At 41.8% G+C, this 21,377-nt stretch overlaps 1 protein-coding gene and 1 long non-coding RNA gene across 5 annotated transcripts in view; one reads left to right on the top strand and one right to left on the bottom strand.

Moving 5' to 3' along the window:
* The window catches only part of LOC103063208 (laminin subunit beta-1-like), a 77,980-nt gene extending 64,119 nt beyond the window's left edge, over positions 1-13,861 (top strand). For 3 of the 4 annotated variants that reach the window (XM_088134487.1, XM_088134486.1, XM_088134488.1), the window contains exons 32-35: positions 347-488; positions 5,492-5,668; positions 9,849-9,996; positions 11,287-13,861. In XM_088134487.1, the coding sequence (XP_087990613.1) occupies positions 347-488; positions 5,492-5,668; positions 9,849-9,996; positions 11,287-11,420 (601 nt within the window). In that variant the 3' untranslated portion in view covers positions 11,421-13,861. The remainder of the gene's footprint in view (positions 1-346; positions 489-5,491; positions 5,669-9,848; positions 9,997-11,286) is intronic. The other variant, XR_015795020.1, reaches the window with a different exon arrangement.
* On the bottom strand, positions 9,855-15,345 carry LOC148216767 (uncharacterized). Its single transcript, XR_015795021.1, has 3 exons — positions 15,208-15,345; positions 13,169-13,302; positions 9,855-9,989 (listed from the first exon to the last, which is right to left on the bottom strand). It is a non-coding gene; the product is annotated as an uncharacterized LOC148216767 (long non-coding RNA).
* Between the last annotated feature and the right edge of the window lie 6,032 nt (positions 15,346-21,377).

The following is a 21,377-nucleotide window of genomic DNA, read 5'->3' as shown; positions in this document are numbered from 1 at the left end:
CTCAGTAGCACCCACCCACAGGACGCACCCACCAGCCCACAGCTCTTGCCCACCGGCCTGCTTGCCTAGGACTCTGGTCATGTGAGGTCTTCTCTTAACAACCCACACAGTCTCTGAGTTATGACGGCAACCCGGACTGCTGGGATTACTGTTGCTAAGTGATGTGGTCACGTGACATTGTGCTTTGCAACCGCATTGCTTAGCGATGGAAATTCTGGTCCAAATTGCTGTCATAACCCAAGGACGTCTTGTACTTTCTTTAGTCCCCAAAACTTGATCTGCAGTAACTGTTACATTAGTGAGATGCTACAAAGTTCTTTTGTTTTGTTGTGCTCCTTCCCCACAGGGAAAAAGCAGAAGGCGTACAGGGAACCGTGGCAGAAACATCTGGAGCGCTAAATAGTGCAAAGGACAAAGTGAAGGCAGCCGAGCAGGCCCTGAAAAAGACAAAGGAAGCCATCCAGAATGTGGAAGGCAAAGTCAGACAGGTGAAGTGCAGAAGGCCAGCCGGTAGCCAGCCGGTTTGTATTTCTTGGAAGGGAGGAGTTGTGGGTAGTCAAGACTCTGGATAGCTTTTAAGACATCCTGCGTTCTCAGTGGGCAGCTCCAGAGTATGTTCTGTGCCTGGCCTTTCATTCTGCCCTTCCATGAATCTGCAGGTAAGACTCAAATTCAGCTCCTCCTGATACCATTTTCTTGTTAATAATGTAGAACAAGTTTGCCTTCTCTTGGGACATGTATTTGTATTCCCAGACTAACTTATAGCCCTGGTATTCTCTTGACATCTCCCGTCCAAGTATTAACCAGATCCAGCTGAGCTTTTGGATTCTGTTACGGTGGTGATGAGGGAGACCTGAAAGAACAGGTTAGAGATCCTGGAGCAAATCTATCTATATGGTCACTAGGAGTTGAAAACGACTTGATGGCACATAATCAATCAATCAATCAATCAATCAATCAATCAATCAACCTACCGTTGCTTTTCAAGATCACCCAAGACTGGCATTTGAGAAAACTACCTGTAATGCCTCCAATAAGGATCGCTCTTTAATTTCTCCCCAAAGTTGAAAATGTAATGGATATTTCCTGATAGCAAATTAAACTCTTTAATTAGGCCTGTGGATCATGATTCTATGAAGGTTTAGTTAACAGTTACATACCTAATAGTATCAAGTCCATGGATAGAGATTGGATTGCACTTCCCTCTTTAAGAGTCCTCTGGTTGTTTGTAAGATCATCTCACCACGTATCACCACCATGCCCCATTTAAGAGGCCTCTGGTTAATGCATTAAGTACAGCTTATCTCATACCCACATTATCCCTGCTTTATTTGGCTTCTAATCCATTTTTAAATTACCTTGGCGTCAGTCTGCGTACAGAATGTCAACCAATCTGGTCTTAACCTGAATATAATATATACATAACCCCAACCTTATGGAGTTGTTATTGTTGCTTCATGGACATATTTATAATACAAAATTCATAATGCTAAAATTTCACATATACACACATATATAAATTTAGATCTTTATGGTGCCACTAGACAGTTGCTTTTGCTGTAAAATACTAGCATGGCTATGCCTCTGGAAATGGTCCAGTAATTAATACCCTCTCTTAAATCTTTCCTATCTTCCCCAGCGTATATACTGCTCTTGCCAGTTTTTCTTATGAAACAATTAAAGTAAGCAAAATGGTACAGTACTAAAACTTCAGAATGAAGTGTTGTTTATGAGGTGGAAGTGAAGGGCTACTTTTCTGATGGTGGAAGATCCAAAAAATTCTTTGACACGTCATTCTCAAACATTAGAAGGCAGTTTTAGCAGAAAAATAGAAAGAGTAATTCATTTTAACTTGGCCCTCTGTAGTCCACTCAATCACCTGTCCCCCTTCTCGATAGTATTTTTTTAAAACATACAACAGAGTAGACATTCACAACATAAGGTAAGCCATAGCAAGGTATGTTCCAGCAAGAATGGGGCAGGTCAGGCTGCAGGATTGTATCCTTCCTTCGTAGGCTCTTTCCTGTGCAATTCCTACATTGTGTGCTGTTGTAACCGGAGTTGAATACAGTTTAAGAAACTCAACAAACTGGAGTTATGAAAGGAAATGAATCTCCAGAATCACTTTTAGGGTTTCTTTTCCTTTCTTTTCTTTATGTAGGCAACAAATGCTGACTTTCAGATTTCTCCACATTCTACTTGAGAGACAGCAGAGGGAACCATTTTGTCTCGTCTCCACTGTTTTACTTTTTCAGTCTTGTGCTAAACTACCTCTTCCCAACATCAGAGACAGATGCATTCTTCACATATGTGTTAAGCAAGCTGCACCGTGACTCCATAAGAAAACCATGTCCATTTTTAATTTTTATTTATTTGGTTTATATGGCCAGCCATTTGCCCAGGTGATTACATGGCCTGCAGTCACACTATTTTCCAACATTTTCAGAATGTATAAAATATATAGAAGTTCCTTTTAATCAATTTTTCTTGGACACTAACATTTATAGCATTCGTTTTAATTTTATTCTTCAACTTATTGCTATCATTCCCATACTGCAGATTACTACAATTCTTCTTCCAGCATTTCCTCAGTTTCACCCCAAATAATTGCATCACTTTTGATAGTGTTCACACTCCTGGTGGATCCCTGTTTAGCCCTTTTCCCCCACTTTAAAAATAATTGTTTATTTCCATCAGAATTGCTTTGCAGTTTCTCACTTTGACTACATTCTTTGCAACTACCTTTTTATTGCCCTATACATTATACAGTATCTTTCTCTGGTCCTAATTTATTGCATCAATCATTATCTTCTATGCAATTTTTTTCTTATCTACAACTTTATCCCTCTACCAAGCATCCTTTTTCATATTTCATATTAATGTAATTCCACAACTCTGTAGCTTAATTCTTATCATTCTGTTCCACATACCTTCCAAATCCCCTTTCCTTACATTCACTTTCTATTAATCCTGGATCTTCCTAGATTAGGAGATTAGTCTATCTTCTAATACTTTTTCATGCAAGGCTCATGCTTTCTCTTGCAGTTAGTACTGCATACTTTTAATTTTTTTCACTTCTTTCTTTTCCCATGTACATTTTTCTCTGATCCACTCTTGACAAAACAATTTGTCTCATGCTTAGGACTTCTCACTATTCTTGGGCCTTCACTAATTCTCTCAGTCTTTCATCATAGGCAATCAAATCAATCAGGTTTTTTATGTTTGTACATGAATAGATTAACGATTAAAACATGTATTTAAAAGAAACATCATTATTTTTGAACAGTAACTACCAAACCATCACCATTCTCATTCATTTGTGGGTCTCCAAATAGCCCAGTCACTTTTTCTGTACTCTCACACCACATCTATACCCATTCACCCCAATCATCCAATAGGATACTTTTTTCTATAGGGTTGCATTCATTTAGAAAGTTGTGTATTTTTCCCCAAAACTCATGTCTGGTTTTTCCATTATCACCATTCACTGAAGTATAACCTGCAACTATCACCATCCTATGAATTCTTACTGTCCTATGCACCCGCAATAACCCAGATGACTCTAATTAATACTTTCTGACATACTTTCAGTTCATAATTAAAACTATGCTTCACTTCCCTGCAGGTAATAATCGATTCCTTTCTACAAGATCAGACCGCCTTCATTCAGATCTATGACAGCCTTCTCCTATCTCTTCATTTCATAGACATGCAGCTTATCTATTTCTCTTTCTTCCACTTCATGTATTAATTCGTGTTCTTTACCATTTACTCCAGGTGCACTCTTCCATGCTGATTTACTTATTGCATTTATATCTTACCACAATCTGTATTGAATTTTAGCAGTTCTACATGCTATAGTTGTCACCTGATGGACCCATAGATATTGACACCCACTGCCAATCGTGGTTTTGATCAATTGAGGCTTCACATAACACTTTTTTTCAACTGAGCACTCACATAACATAGAGAAAGTATGTATTAGGGCACCGGCTTTAGCTGTACCTGTTCCATTTGCATATTCCCTGCAGGTAAGGACAGTACCTGTCAGTTTCGGCACTCTCGGCCCAGTGTGCCACCAGGGGAATCACAGTCTGCTTTTACCCCAAGGATGTTCACGTTATTCTATGCAATTGGGATTTTTATCTTGCAAGAGACTATCTTGCAAGACAACATACTGTTGCCTGCATCCTACCAATACAAAAGTACATGCAATATACTGACATTCTGGCAAAGTTAGGACATCTTAAGAAACAAATACCAATTTACTAAAAAAGATGATGGTGTTTGAACAAATAATCAATGAAATGAACTTTTGAACAAAATTTTTTATGCTAAATGAACTCTGTTAAATAATTATTTAAACATTTATTAAATGTGTTTAAATATGTTTGCTTACCATCTTATGATTATTTTGTGGCTATTTTGTACTTGTTTGGGTAAATTTTCAGTATTTTGTTGTTTTTGTTATTGTTGTTGTGAGCCGCGCAGAGTCAGTTGGAGCTAGGTGGCATCCAAATTGAATTTAATACTGAACTTGTGAGTTCATTTAAACATGATCTTTTGAGCAAAAATGATTATGCTAAATGAACCCTGCTGGATAATGATTTAACCATTTGGTTAAGTTGTTGTTGTTGTTGTTGTTGTTATTATTTGAATACCAATATGACAAGGGGTTGACTGGAATGATGGCTTGAAGCTGGATTGTTACAAGTGCCTATACAGTGGTACCTCGAGTTACGAACGCCCCTCCTTACGAATTTTTCAAGATACGACTAGCTCCAGCCCCAAAAATTTACCTTTACTTGCGAACTCCGCCTCGAGTTACGAACCAGATCCGCGGCCATTTTCCCTGCTGCCACGCCGTCGCGGCTTCCTGTGGGTGAGATCGCGGTAGCAAGGAGACGTTCGGTGAGGCTTGTGGTATGTTTTGTGGCGTTTGGAAGGTTTTTGAGGTTTAAAAATAAAATGCATATGTTTCAGAAATGTTTAGCCGTATTTACATTGAACCTTATGGGGGAAATTTACCTCGGGGTGCGACCAAATTCGGAGGGTGGATTAGCTGTATTTACATTGAACCTTATGGGGAAATTTGCCTCGTGGTGCGACCAAATTCGGAGGGCGGAACGGATTAACTGTATTTACATTGAACCTTATGGGAAAATTTACCTCAAGTTGCAACCAACTCGAGTTGCAACCAGAGTCACGGAACGGATTAAGTTCGTAACTAGAAGTACCACTGTATTTTTGTTCTTAATTCTGCCCGTATCCTTGTAAACTGCTCTTGATCATTCTGCTACATTCTATTAACATTCTACTGTATTCATTGCAATCTTTGTGTGCCGAAAACATGCCAGAGGATTCCAGAGTCAGTCCCAATTCCGAAAGAGATTCCTCTGTGGATGTGCCCTGAATTTGTCTCTGTCCTCATATTCCTGCCTTTTCTCAAAGGTCAACAGTTAATCATGTTTGTGGGTTTCTTTTCTCACAGGCTGCGGGCCAGCTTGAAACACTCCTCAACAAGGAATCGCGACTGGAAAGGCGTCTGAGAGTGTTGGCGCAGGACGTGGCCACCTTACAAAAGAAATCCCAGGATAATCAGCGCCAGGCTCAGCAGGCCACGGGAAAAGCTGAGCGCGCCACTAACATAGCACTCCAGCTAAGAAATGTGAGAGTCCCATTCTTGTCACTACTTTCATTACAGGCAACTGCTTTTCGTGGTGGTAGTAATGAACTGTGGGTTCACACTATAGTGGATTGTAGGGGTGATGCTTCCTAACAGCTTTCCTATCTCCAGCAAGGAAATAGGAGAAATAACCAATAGGCAGCTTACTGGAATAGTGTAATGAAAGAAAGGCTAAGTTTTAACTGAGAGGGAAGAGAACAGGGGAAGAGGCACAAGAAACAACTCAAGAAAGGGATAGTATTTAAAGAGAGTTTCTAAACTGAAGAACAGGCGTAGATGGAATCCAGCCACAGAGTTAGGCGAGGTGAATGTCCAGATTGTAGGTCGGAGACAAGTGGCGTCGTGCACTCTGATGTTGCATGAAAATAAAACACCCTAGACTTCTCTGGACAGTTCCTTTTTATCTTTTTCAACCCAACAGAATGTCGTTAAGAAATTATGTAAAGGGGCTTGGAACTCTTTACTCATCCAACTATCTGTCTGCCTCCCAGTCTATCAACAGGATAATTCTCTAAAAGCAGAATGGAACAAGACCAAATTTGGTTCAGCGGGAGAAGCCCAAAAAAGATAGACTGAGTTAAGAAATAGACTGGATCCAGAAAAAACTCCCCCAATATTTTTCAACCTTGGCAACATGGCTGGCTGGGGAATTCTGGGAGTTGAAGTCCACACATCTTAAAGTTGCCAAGGTTGAGAAACAATGCCATAGAAGAATTCCAGACCCCCTACTTGGCATGCTTTCCCCACCTTGTTACTCCCTCCTTTTTTGTAATGGTCTCTATCTTCATCCCCCCTCCAGAACCTCCTGTTTCTCCCTCCCTTGGAAGGTCTGTTGCCTTTCTGCACAGGGTTATATAGGGAAAATCTCTCAAACTACAAGCATTCACACCCACACCTTGGCTGATTCTTTAGCTGCAAGTCCCTTGGCTACTGAGTTTATACTTGCCAGAATCCAAAGCTTTTTCTCCCTGCCCAAAGCCCACCTCAGCTAGTCTGTTTCCCAAAAAGCTTCCTCAGGACAGTGTGTCTCATGGTTCTTCTTTCTTTTCTTCTCCTGCCTTCTCTGTCCTTGCCCACTCTAAGTCTCTGTGTGTGCAGGAGCACAGGTGATGAAGTGTTGTCACAACCTCACAATGCAAACGGTGTCCCTTACATACTTTGTGCAGTGTCATGACTCAAATACTAAGCAACAGAGCTCACATCATGATATCACAGTGCAAACATCATTTTGGCATCACCATGGTTAGGAATGGAGGATGCCTGTGTGCCTAAATAGGCTACTGAGAGGTATACCCATTTTTCTCTCATGACTCTTATTCTCAGTTGTCAAGAAGAACATAGCCCTTTCTGTCCTTTAGGCTTTGATCTTCATCACAAAGCCCTGTTACTTGACCATCTGTCATTTCTACACAAGTAACTTACAATGTCACTGAAGTCAACCTACTACGGTTATGTGAAAATAACAGTAATGAGAACAGGTTTTCAAGGATGCTATGAAAATGCTAATTAGTTCCTGGTGAGAAAATGGCCATCTTCATCCTCAGTAGTCCAAAGCCAATTCTATGAGAAATAGCTGAGGGATGCAGGCAATAGACTATACATAATGAGGCAATAACTAACAAGACACAGCCAGATGGCCTTTTTAAAGGGCAACCCTCAAGTGGGCAGAAAAGTATACCAGACTAAATTTGCTGCCCTAATAAACTAGCTCTATTCTCCCGCAGTAACAAGCCCATCAAATGGTACTGTCCTTATAGTATCCATATGGGACAAGTTAAGAAAAGTGATTGGTAGATTCCTCTGGCTTCATTTCCTGTCCCACTGAGCATCACCTGCCAGTGGTAAAAACAACCATCAGTTGTTCTCCTTAATGTGTGATAGGGCAGGGCTGGGTGAGTGTTGGTGGGTCCTGGAACGGCCAATTTAGCCTGCAGAGGTGCTCCACACCTGTGTTATATCAGTGGGCTGTTTCTGGGGATGGGTTTAACACTAGCCCTGGGTCTAAACCAACTCAGCTAGAGGTTGCAGGTACAGAGGAGGGGCCCAGAGTAAAATGGAAGGGACCACCCCAATACTCTTGCCCAATGCAACTCTTCCTCCAAACATGCAACCTATTAGATGACTATTTGGGGACATACTGTAGTTTAGAGACCTGTGTTCAGAAATAGCCTAGATGACACATCACAGGTGTAGAGGAGGGGTTGTGGGGAACATTGGTGCTCTCCTTCTATACCCATCCTCTGCACCTGAGATCAGTCACTCAGACCAACAGATATTGAGAGGGGGAATACAGGGTGAAGTGGAAGGAACCAACCCAACATAAGCCAGGTCTACTCTTGCCTGAGAGCCAGTTTGGTCTAGGGGTTAAGGAACCAGGCTAGAAACCAGCAGACCGTGAGTTTCAGTCCCAGCTGAGACATAAAGCTGGTTGGGTGACCTTGGGCCTGTCACTCTCTTTAAGCCCTAGGAAGAAGGCAATGGCAAACCACTTCCACAATCTTGCCAAGAAAACTGCAGGGACTTGTTCAGGCAGTTGCTAAGGATCAACACTGACTTGAAGGCACACACACAAAAAACCCACCTTGATTAATGCTGCAAGAGAATGGCAGTACTGACTGAGAGGGATTGCATTTAGCAGCATCCAGAACTAGTCCCTGGAGTTGGCAAAATGATATAGTAGAAGCAAAATAACATTGACTGTCCCCAAAAGTAATTTGAAAAGAAAAGTACATCCCCATGAAATTCCTTGTGGGCAGAAGCAGCAAAAAGCCTGTCAATGCACTCATTGATGACAGAACCAACGGTGCACACCTGGCAGTAGCTGGCTCTCTTTCCCAATTTGAATCGACCTTCTGTGAAGCAGGGGACTAATGGTTTTTCAGAAGAGCATTAAACCTGTGTTGTTAAGGAGACCACGTAAGCTCTGGCGAGCACTTTGGAAAACATCAGTCAGGCATTAGGTGGGCAGATGCCTCTGGAAACCACGTGGCCAGTCTCTCATGCCCCCTGTACCAAAATGGCTATGGAGGGCAATGCCCAAGGGTGAGAGGGGAGGAGACATTCTCACAGCAGCCTGAAGTGGCCAATAGATGCTGAGCAGACCCCATCTCCCACTCATTAGTCATATCCTTGAAAAAGCATTTTCTCAGGCCTTGGGTTAGGGTGGATGGCGCCCCTTGTTAGATGTGGGTTTTGGGTAAGTTTTTGTATTGAGTGGGTGGATCCCATCTTGTCAATCTGTTTTGTACAGTATTATGTTTTTATTTTGTTTTGCTATATTGCGAGCTGCTTAGAATCGATTCAGAGTTGAGTGGCAACTAAGTTGAATTAAATAAAGAAATAAAATAAAGCATGCTAGATCAGGTCCATGGCAGAAACTGTGTTGAGAGATGACAGGAAAAAATACTTTAAAACTGAAACAGCTAAAATTGCCTCTGTTTTGGGCTGGAACTAAAGGCAACATCATGAAGTTATGGCATATTAAAATGATTACCGAGGCCTGTTTGTATCATGGTTAAGGAGCATGAGAATGTGTGTGTATATATGTTTATTCTTCCAGATGTTACATTGTTTGTATGCTTTACATTACATCTGTTATTAGAATACCTGGAAAATATGGATCAATAGGATTGCAGGAGAAGTATTTGTCCCTGATACAAAACATGCAATATTCAGAATGCCAAAAATAAGGCCTGTAGGCAGACCAGAAAGATGGTAAAAGACAAGCCAGTGGTCAAGTGGTCAAGCAGACCAAGAGGAAGATGCAGGGTGGCTGCTCACTTGGACAAATTATTAGATGGATGATGGTTTCATTTGACCTGCCTAGAAGATTGCAGATGGCTTGCAAAGCCACTGACAGTTCTTAGGGTGGTATTGAAACCTAGATGCTGTCCTGTTAAACTTCAATAAAAATTATTATTATTATTAAAAAAAGAAAAACCTAGAAGCTGTCCTTAACCTCCAGGACTTAATTTTATTTCCTCATCTGCTTGTTTTGCTGGAAATAGACTGGTTGTTGGGCTCTGTATCTTCTCCCCTCCCATGCTGAGAACCTTTCAAGGGCTACCATCCCCCCAATCTCTACCCATATTCACTCTGGGATTGACTGCTAGTTTCTACCAACTACTTGCTTTTGTGATGACTCTCTTCCCTCTGTCTCTAGGAGGTAGACGAGGTGAAGCAGAACTACCAGACGTTGCAGGATGAATTGGAGAAACAGCCCAAGAAAGTCCTGCTCAAGCTGAAGAGTCTCAGGGATGAAGCCCAGAATCTGCTAGATAAGGCCAACAGCAGCAAAAGAAAGCTGGAAGGTGAGAACACAAGAGGAGAGTTTGGCTAAATATCAATCTCGTGTATCTTTCTCCAATTATAGAAATAAGTGCAAAAAATAAAAATTGGTGGTGATGATGGGAGTTTACTGACAGGTGGTGTGTGGACAGTGCTACACAATCCAGTGGGCCACTACCCCAGGGTAAACAAGCCAGTGAGCAAATAGCAGATGATCGTCAATATCCTGATCAGTTAGGGAGCATCTTAAAGAAGACAAGGATAGTCGCTTCTTGCTGCTTTTTAAGGTTTTGAAAAAATCTGTGATGGCCTGATTGGGATCAGGGTTCACTATGGAATCTTGGGGAAAGCTTTCCCACCCCTTTCTTCTTATGTTTCAACTACACACACCCATATACCCCAATGTGACTGTGGAAGGGTAAAAAGTAAAATGGGGAGGGGGCTTTTAAAGCAACATCATCTTTGCAAATCCACTCTGGGACTTCATCCCCTTGTCCCTCTTTGTAGCAAGACAAAGGAGGTTCATTGGTCATCAGGGGCTCCTTTAGCACAAAACAACTCTAGAATTATTTGGGGCTAAAACGAATCTTATCTAACTCCCATGCTAGGTGCGTTAGCTGTTCACATGCCATGTTAGTTTAACCTAGTTAAGCATGCCATGTGAACATAGCTAACAAGTTGCACAATGAAAGTTGTCTTACAGTTTTTAGAAATTATTCCAAGGGTGAAGAAGCTATAGTTCCAAGGGAACTCTGACTTGGAAAATGTTCTGCGTGTTACTTTAGCAGATGCTGGGATATTTAAATTAGTATTTGTGCAGCTGTTCAAATCATGGCAATTCTTACAAAGTAAACTCAGTGTCGTTATTACCCCCAAAGTTGTGAGTAGCAACTGAAGTAATAGTATGATCAGAATGCATCATTTCTTGATTCATAATTTAACTGCTTTGGCATTTTGCTTCATGCATCTCCTCACTCCCCTTTTTGATGGAAAAAAACTTGCTCTTTCAGGGCAGTTTCCCCTAATCTGGGGCTTTCAGATGTGATGGGACTTCAGATTCTGGAATTCCTGGTCAGCCTCTTAGTGTAGTGCATGCTGGCTGGGGAATTCTGGGAGTTGAAGTCCACTCATCTTAAACTGGCCAAGTTTGGACAACACAGGTGTAGACAGAGTTACATCTTTGCCAAGCTAGATAGAAATTCTGGGTGTTGTGGCATTATAACCCCTGTGCTTCTGGAAGGCACCAGGATAAAGCAAGTTGTTCCGGGGAGTGTAATGTTCCAGCTTTTGAAAACCTGTGGCTATTCTTTCAGAATTGGAGAAACGCTTCGAGGCCAATGAGAAAGAAATGACAAATAAAACCACAATCCTGCAGGAATTGGAGGCAGAAGTGGTGAAATTACTGCAGTATATCCAAGAGAAAGCCACTGCCTATGCTGCTTGCTAGGCTCCAGGTCTCTGTGGACAGCCGCTCGGGTCGGATTCCTGCCAGCTCTGGACACAAGTATGGTACGGTGCTTTCTGCTCATATTAATAACTGACTCTAGGAGACAAGACTGTGACAGTAGATCCAGAGCTTTAATGTAATCCAGATCATTTCATCCTCAACTGACTGTAGCACTTAAATCTACCTGGGATCAGACATTAACAGGCTGAATCTAATGTGAATATTTCATAGAACTATACATTGTGTCTAGGCCATGTTTTGTCCCAGGACTCTGGAACTTTGGCCAGTTTCTGAAGGTATCAGCTGGAGAGATGGGATATTTTCACTGTAGTCATAGAACGGGAACCAGTTTGGTGTAGTGGTTAAGATACCAGGCTAGAAATTGGGAAACCGTGAGTTCTAGTCCCGTCTTAGGCACGAACCAACAGGGTGACCTTGGGCCAGTCACTCTCTCTTGGCCCTAGGAAGAAGACAATGGCAAGCTACTTCTGAAATCTTGCCAAGAAAACTGCAGGGACTTGTCCAGGCAGTCTCCAGGAGTCAAGACTGACTTGAAGGCACCAAATTGTTATTGTAGTCATGGAAATACTTCCTCTTTCAGTACCTTCTTCCTACCTTTCACAAAGTTATTTTTCCTGTAGCCCTGGAAACAACTGTACTTTCTGGACCAACCAGGTTGCCAGTATGAACGTCATGAAAACTGAATTCCACTTACTGCCATTCAAGATTACTGAACAGTTCCCTTCTCCTCTCCTCTTTTAAACTATTAGTTGTCCTTATTTTTTTTATAAAGTAATGCACATACACACAAAAAGCAATTAATAATTTTCTAAAAGAGATTTTCCTACCCTGGTTCCCTCAACTCCCATAATCTTCAATTAACATAGGTGTTGAGTACAAACTCAAAATTAGGAGGAATTTACGAACCATGACAACAGTTAAGCAGTGAAACAGCCTGCCTCCTGGAGTCATGGGAGCTCCATCACTGGTGGTTTTCAAACAAAAGTTGGACAGCCATTTGTCTGACATGATATGAAGATTCCTGCCCTGGGCAGGGTGTTGGACTAGAACACCTCTGTTCTTTTCACCCCACTACTGTATGATTTTAATTCCAACACTGCTGGTCTGGAGAAGGCTGCAGGCCATGACACTCCTCAGCTCCTATGAATACTTACTGAAGGTCTCATATGTTCCACTCCAGATGAGGAACTTCTGTTAGTGAGTTAATCTCAGTAATGAATATTTTAGGTTACCAATGATAGCCCTCAGTACACATTAGTATTAAAAAAAAAACCCAAGTTATGGAAAGCATGCTTAGCATGGCTTCAAGAATTCTTTCCAACCCCTTAATAGCAGCTCCACTCTGGGTCACATGACCAGGGCAAGTGGGGGCTTAACAATAGAGCAGTTGGTAGCATTCTATTATGGATCTCCCAAGGGGATGCATTGGGGGGGGGGTATCCCTGAATTTTTTTACACCTCCCCAATCAGATCTAACCCATTTTGTAACTCCATTTTTCTTTTGTTGACTTCTTCCCATGCACACACACCCCAAATACGATCTTGTTTGCATCAGTTTTTGCTGATGGAGAGACACATAGACAGACTGACAGGCAGACATAGTCCTAAGTCCCTTTACATAATTTCTTTCCAATATTCCGTTAGGTTGGGAGGAACAAAAAGATTGATATAGATTCATACATCTTGTAATCTTAATACCTTAGGATGGACTCCAGTCCTTTTATTACCTGATGCTGCAGCAAAATGGTAAGGAGAAGAGAGGGTTCACCACGTTCTGCTGATGAACTTTCCACCAGCATTGTCTAACCGTTGTATGAGATGGAGAACTGGATTGCTTGGCAGGTGAACAGTTAGAGATGACCTGTGAGGATGAGATAGGAAATTCCCATTTACCCTTGATGACAAAAGCACAACAATACATTAATGAATGGTTTACCTTATTTACATCTCCCCTCTCCTTCAGATCCATCTGGTACGATACAGCTGGCGTTGAAGGCAGTCCTAGATTTTGTGTCCCCTTTGCCTTTACTTTCTCTTCAGTTCCATCCATAGTTTGTTTCAACCTGATTTTCACAGCCACTTCTACCAACTTGCCTAGAGAAGACTGATTGTTTTTCAAAGCTACTTCTCCCCCTGGGTCTGGCCTAGTTCTTTACCCCAATATAGCAGACCCTCCTCCATTTAATGTTTTCCAACTACAGAAGTAATTATCTGGAGATAAACAAATGCCTCACTACCCCATATGAGTTGTCCTATCTTAATGGAGCTAGAAGTCTGTGTTCTGCATTCTTCCCTGTTTTATTGGCCCAACGGGCACATGCGTAATTCACCTGCAGAATGGAAAACAACAGTGCCACTTCTACAAAGTGGATTTTTTAAACATCCTTCCCTTGTAGTAATAAAGCCTTTGACCTTTCTGATTTTCTGGTGTGTACTTGTATATCTGCGCCTCTTATACACTAATCTTCATAGTGCATTTACGTTTCAAGGAATTCTTGTGTACCGTGAACTTTGAAACTGCAGCTACAGCTTTTGGCTTTACCCTCTCTGCTTGTGATTGAAAGACCTTTGGGAATCCCTGTTTCTCTGCTGAGGGAATTTTGCCTAGCCTACGCTTTTCATAAAGCCTTCCCTATCCTAGCGTTTTCCAAACATATTGGACTCCAGCTCCCATCATTCTCAGACAGCATGGGGAAAAACGTGTAAGGGTACGCTAATAGCTGGGTGCTGGAGAAAAATCCGGCATATATGAGTTCTTTTCACACAGATATTAGATCTCTCTGCCTTTGTCACACCATAGAATTAAGAGGGATTAATAGCAGAAGTAAATGGGGTGCCTAGAAAAAAGGAAAGAACAGCACCATATTTATTTCCAAATAGATAACAGAAAGAGAAAAACAATGTGTTTTGGGAGAAGCTGGCTATAAAGCTAAAAAGAAAGAAGAGATGTGTTTGATACGATAAGCCTCTAATGCCGTACAAAACTCTCCTGCTCCCCCACTTTATGATACAGTAATGCTTTTCCATCCCGTTCCCAACAGGACGGGTGAATCCGGGGCTAATGAAATCTGTCACCTAACCTGCTTGAAACCTCTTAACAGGCAATGACTCCTTGTTTCATACATTCATCTGTGCTCACAGTAGTGCTTTGCTAAATTTTATCAATAATAACTCGTCTTTTGTATAAAAGAAAGCTGCAGGCACATTTTCAGCAAGATAGCTACTGTACATCATATGGATATACCCAGTATGCTGTGGCTTCAGTCTGTTTTCCCCTCAGCGCTGGGGAAATCATTTTGCAAGGAATCAGTTCCTATTTTCCAGATAAAAAGTAGCTGCAGCGTCTCCAAATGTTCTTCGTTTACAAACTGGACCAGCAGTCTTGCTATCATCTAACACTTATTTCTTTCTTCCTTACACCTAGCTATATCAAACTCCGCAGAGGAGTTCTGCAAAGGACTTGCCCATATTCACAGAACGAGAGCTTGGCAGACGAAGGGAACATATCTATGTCTCCCAGAGCAATGCCTAAAGGATTATTCCTAGATCGACAGTAGAAACAAGATACATTTTATGGCTGGAAATAAGATTGCCCTTTTAAAATGAATCAGCTGTTTGAAACGGGCAGGGCTGGACCAGTCCAGAAGGCTGGGATGCTGGATCTGCTGGATGTGTGGTGCATTTTCTGGCAAATCGCCTTTAGCACAGGGTGGGGATCTTTGTCTTCCTGTCCCTCCCCATCGTACAGCATCATAACAGTAACTACCGGTATTGGAGGCACTTAATAGGTCTCTCTTGTTCTGTAGCCGCAGAGAAGGTCTTTTTCCGGAAGCTCCTGTTGACAGTAGAACTATCTCTCCAAGGATCCCACCTCACATAAAAGGGAGGAAGGGGGACACGCCTAGCTTGCATTAGAGAATTCAGAACTATGCTCAGCGATCTGCAGGAAAAGGAGCAAGCACATTCCACCAACTGCAAGGCCGGCCCACTTTGTACATGAGAAAATCTGGAGCATGCTCTCTCCTTAGCAGGAATGGGAGTCTGTCCACCCACTGCATGGAGGAGGGGGGAAATGGGTAGTGAGAAAGAGGCGGACATGACGCTGGCCAGTCAACTAGTACATGCTAGATACTAGCTAGCCCTCTAGTGACATGTTTCTTGTGGGAGATGATTTAAAACCAGGTTATTCACCTATGGAACTGTTGCAGAAGCTGAATTTTTGAGCCTGGAGCCATAGGAAATAGAACTAAAATGACAAACTGGCACGCAGATAATCCCATGCTTTTCGAAATGCCAAGACAACATAACAACATAGTTGTGGATGTGGTTTGCCGTGCTTTATCTATAACAACTGGAGCACATCAGCTCCCTACACCATGTTCTTCACTTGCAGGATCTAGAAGTGACATTCAGAAATGGAGAGCTTCGTTCCTTATGACATCCAAGCAGGTCAGCTTAGAAGAAGGGAAATTAGTCTGTCCCTCTCTCTTCCTGAGTGTGTATTATTCCTGTAGAAAAATAACTTTAATTCTTAGATGTTTCAGATAGATAGTTAGCCTTTGGACCTTACAGACATGCTGTAGAGAATCAGACTGTAATATGTGGAATTGGTAGAAAAGGATAAAATATTTTGTGCATTTGCAGCCCAAACATGTCCTGGGAACATTTTTTGACAGGGACCCATGATTTTGTTCTCATCTCAACCCAGTCTATGAGTGAGACATGCTTAGGCAATGGAATGACTCCCCTGTTCTAGAATGGAGTTTTTCCAGGGCTTGAACCCAGTACCTTCTCCATGTGAAGTTATTTCTTTGTTCTTGCTGATCCTTCCAAAGATTATTTGTTTAATTCTTTAAATATATATCCTGCCTGTTCCTTGGCCAAGCTCTCCAAGAATCAGAGATAAGAAAGTCATTTTTGCCTATCTAAAGAGATTGCTTGCAACAATATGCTATCAATTTCCACACTTGAGATTGTTGCATTTTAGGACAGGATACGACCACAAAATAGACCTTCTTATTATGGTACCATTAAGAAGGAAAATCATACTTTCTGAGTATATATTCGGCAGCTTATACAATCTTAGACAATCCAGTCTAAAAAAAAGCAAAGATATTTTCCTAAAGAGGTCAAAGAAAGTTCTGTTGTTCATATAAGGATGTGATATCCTTATCCTTTCATTTGTCTGTGCTCACCAGTCTGCATTTATGTTTAAAACAATTTTAAAGTACCATAAAAATCCATAAAATTACAATATGATAAAAGGCGCACGTTCAACTGCTTTAAAACCAACAATGGGTGGAAAATTATCTCTCTGCTAAAGGAGATAGAAACATGTTTTATCTTTGGGTGAAACAGAACAGAAGCAGCTAATGGAGCCTTTTGGAAAAAGGATTTTTCCCAGTTAGAGGCTTCACTGAGGCTTTTAGTTGTCTGCTATGATAACCGTACTGTGATGGAGAAATTATCGGTCCTCACTATGGAAACAAAATACCAGACTAGAGGGATCTAGCAATATTTCATGTACATTTGTATGAGTTAACAACAGCAATGAAAGACGGGTAAGAGCAACAGTTCTAAGTTATATAAATTGAATTGCTAGTTGGTTGTATAGTAGCTAAAATTAATATCCATGTTCTGGGGTAGCATTAAGCATTGTGGACATTACACTGGGGAGAAGTTTACCTTCATGTCCGGTTTGTAACTTCCCAGAAACAGCTGGCTACTGTTGAAAGCAAAATTATGGGCTAAACCAGACTGTCTCAATTATCCAGCAGGACTGAATTTGTGTGCCTTACTAGTAGGACTCTCATTCTTGTGTTCCTGAAAAAGCAGTTCCAGACACAGCAGAGCTTTCTTCCAAACATATATACCTGACCCTCTTGGTCCATAAATTGCAACTGGAATTGCAGCTGATTTTCCATGCTTTCTGGGTTATTGCACTTTTTCTACATGGCTGTCCTACTAGTTTTAGTCTCCATCAGTGATACTGACACAGGATGGATGAGAAAAGAGAGGGTCTGATTCACCGAGTGTCCCATGTGAAAATATCAGCGATCGTAAAGATCTGTTTGGTGTAAAAGGCCTGCTTCTTATTGATTCAAAGTTTATCCATTGCCACCCACAAAATGCCAAAAAATCTAACTGTATAAGGTTCCTTTGAATCAGAAATGTGCATGGCTGAAATAGTAGTGACTAGGAAGTGGTTTCTCTTTTTAATAGCATAAAAGAAGCTAGCAGCGTAAAAAATACTGAAGTAATGTTTCAGAATATTTTAGTAGTTATAAAAATATTGGCAGAAAAGGGTCTTAGCATTCATTAAGCTTTTTAAAATGATTCTAAAGTGCTACCCAATGCAAGGGTTACATCTCCACTGTAGATATTCTGTAATATTCTTTCCCCAAAAGTTGGATTTTCTGTGGTTAAAAACAACAATACAGGAGAGAAGCAACACTAGGAAAATTTCAAGAGATTGCTAATCAGATCATGATATAGCCCCTTTTTTCACTTGTACATAACCATGGCACAAACACACTCTGGCAGCATCATGAAGAGCAGGTGGCAGTTGTGACATGGATGGCCTTTGCACAACTACATTATCTGTGCTAGTTGCAGCATGGAGCGGGAGGCCCTGCACACTGTCACACCCTAGTCACCTCCTGGCTGGATTACCGCAGTGTGCTCTACCCACGGCTGCCCTTGAAAACCATCCGGAAGCTACAATTTTTATTTATTTAGAAGATTTATATAGCTGCCCATCTTATGCACAAACAATAATAAAACAATAAAAACCATAAAACCGACATAAAAACTCCCCCCAAACAACACCCCCCTCACATCCAACAGAAAACTTTCCTGGGCTCCAGCCAACACACTACCCCAACGCTTGTGGGAAAAGGCAGATCTTCAAGGCTTTTCTAAAGGCCAGGAGGGCCTGCCGGTTCTCAGGGGGAAGGGGTTTCCGAAAGGCAGGAGCAGCCACCAAGAAGAGGCACTGCCTAATTCCCACTAGATGGCAAGATTTAAGGGAAAGGACCCAGAGCATGTCCATCCTATCGGATCTGGTGGAGCAGGCAGATACCCTCAGAGAGAGGCCGTTCCACAAATAACCTGGCCTTGTGCCATTCAGGGCTTTAAAGGTGATAAAACTAGCACATTGGATTGCACCTGGAAAAGAACTGGAAGCCAGGGCAGATCATGCAGTAGCAGTGCAATATGGGCAACCATTGGGTGCCCAAAACTGCACGCACCACTGCATTCTAGGCCACTTGTGATTTCCGGATGGTCTTCAAGGGCAGCCCCATGTAGAGTGCATTGCAGAAATCTGTGTGTAGATGTTAAAAAGGAGGGGCAAAAGACTGGAGCTCTGAGGGCTCAGCCTCTCCCCCCGCCAACACTGCCTGGAACCTGCCACAGAGGAAGGAGGAGAACTGCTGGAAAACAGTGCCCCCCTTCCCGCCCCCGGAGTCGGTCCAGAAGGATACTATGGTCAATGGTATCAAATGCCACTGAGAGATCCAGGAGGGCCAGGACGGATGCACCATCCCTGTCCTAAGCCCTCCAGAGATTATCCACAAGTACAACCAAGGCCATCTTAGTACTGTAACCTGGGCTGAACCCTGACTGAAAAGGGTCAGATAATCTGCTTCCTCCAGGGCTCTCCAAGTCTGAGCACACCACAACCACTCAACAATGTTCCCTAAGAAGGGGAGGTTGGAGACAGGACAAAAGTTAAGTCCAAGGAGGGCTTCTTAAGATGTGTTATGGGCTCACCTCAGTAGGCTTATGTAACACTACCATTTTGTGAGCTCCACTGGCTTCCTACTGTCTTCTAAGTGCAAGTCAAGGTGTTGGTTATCATCTGTAAAGCCCTCCTAAAACCTACAGGACTGGGTTATTTGTGGGACCACCTTTCCCCAATGATATCTGCCTGTCCTACATGCTTGAATGGGCATGCTTTAGATCCCTCCCTGAAACAACACCATCTAATGGGACCCAAGAGATTTGCCTTTTTCTGCTGTGGTAACTGCAAATCATTCTGGATCTCCTCAGGGAAACAGTTGGTCCCAACCCTGTTGGCCTCAGAAAGGCAGTAAAAACATGATTTTTTTCCTCAGACTTTAGGGCTGGGATGATCGCGTTTCCCATCTAGAGAGGGGTAGAATCGTGATTTCCTGGTTGTCTACTAATGTCTTGGATTTTAACAGAATTGTTGTTTTGTTTTCTGATGTGCTGTATGCCACCCGGAGTCTCAATGTCCAAATTAGGTGACCTTATCAATTCCTTAAATTAAATTTATTTATCTTTTTCTGTCATGTCACTATGACATTGCCTTCACTTTGTCCTCAGACCATGATTGAGACATTATTAAGTCATCCTGAGCTGTATCAGCATCAAAGCAGTATTTTGCCCCTTACTCTGACATTATTAAATAGCAACATCAAGGTGTTAGGGTTTGTCAGCCCTTATATTGGAGGCAGACTGCCATGACATGAAATGCAGTAGACATAAGGAGGGATTGGCAGTGGAGACCCAAAATGTTATGATGTTTGGCAGTGGAGACTCAGAATGTTTTCTACCATCTCAAGGATGGGTGCATAGCGTAGCACCAGCTCAGCAATGAGGAAAGGCCCACAGGGCTGCCCTCCTGGAAAATTTGAGTGAACACAGGGATGGAGATTTCACACTTAATTCTTCATATGGAACCAGTCCGAGACATGTGTTTTTTACCATAAATACAGACTGATTCTCAAGAAATACAGTCCATCCCTGGTTAAATTCTAGTTTCAATGGCACAGTGCCCCAAACTTGGAAGTCCCATTGAGATACCATGTCACAGAACCAACTGATGGAGCCAGCCCTCCTTTAAAATGATCCAAGGCAGTGGCCATCACAATTCCTTGGTATAGCGTGACTTTTCAGAGTGACTATCAGCCTGTTGCAAAAAAAAAGAAAAAAAGCACAGCACTTGAAACACTGATTTATTTATTCCGAATGAGCTTTCGAAACTAACGTAATCCATGAAAACTTATACCAGAATAAATGTGTTAGTTTTTGAACTGCCACAGTTTATCTTTTTACAGTATGTTTAGAGAAGAAATCCTTTTTGTGCTTGTGCCATGCCTGCCGCAAGCCAAGACAACAGAGAAGATTTGGCTCACAATGAGTCATTCTTGAATCTGCTCCCTTTCTGTATTAATCAAAGATTTCTTAACCAAGCAACATTTTACCTGAACAAATTAGGTGCAATATACAAAAATGTATTCCCCCTGATGATGAAAACATCAACGAGCAAAATATAATTATGCAAATGAGAGGTTCTGCTTTTAATCAATAATTTTATGTTAGAAGTACAAGGTAATTGTATGTAACAACAAAAAAACAGTTATAGACAACATAATGAGTTTCGCATTATTTATGACAAGTTAATAAGAGTTTTTAGAACGGTCCCTAGACATGAGCTTTATTTTCAACTGTGGTGATGTCGGTCTGTGGTCTCTGTATCAATGAGTGGGATGAAAGTAGGAAAGATTTTTAAGGCTAAACCCTGCTTGATTAAGGCCCACTTTCCAACTTTTCAGAAAACAGTATCTTTGCAGTATGCCAATATCACACTAAATCATTTGAGCTGCTTCTATTTAATCTAAGTAGTTCCTTATAAACACTGCATCCTTTATCATAACAAAGCAGAAAGGCTAATAACAGATTGCCATAAACTGCTTTAAAATACACAATTGAACATTGCTGTCCAAAGTGTTCAGATATATTCATATGACAGAGCAGCCCAGGTCTTCTGGAATAAAATCCCTCTGGCCGCACAATTTGTTAAGCAAGGGAGGGCCATGTTTTGGATGGCACAGTGCCCCAAACCTGGAAGTCTTGGAAGACAGGAGGGATAGCTGGCACGTCAGGATCTAGCCTGCTTCTCAGGACAAT

Source organism: Python bivittatus, unplaced genomic scaffold, assembly GCF_059951505.1.
Source record: "Python bivittatus isolate LINGU-HERP-01145 unplaced genomic scaffold, Pbiv_v1 ctg000080_np1212, whole genome shotgun sequence".
Classification (NCBI taxonomy): Eukaryota; Metazoa; Chordata; class Lepidosauria; order Squamata; family Pythonidae; genus Python; species Python bivittatus.
This window is presented reverse-complemented; position numbering and strand designations above follow the sequence as displayed.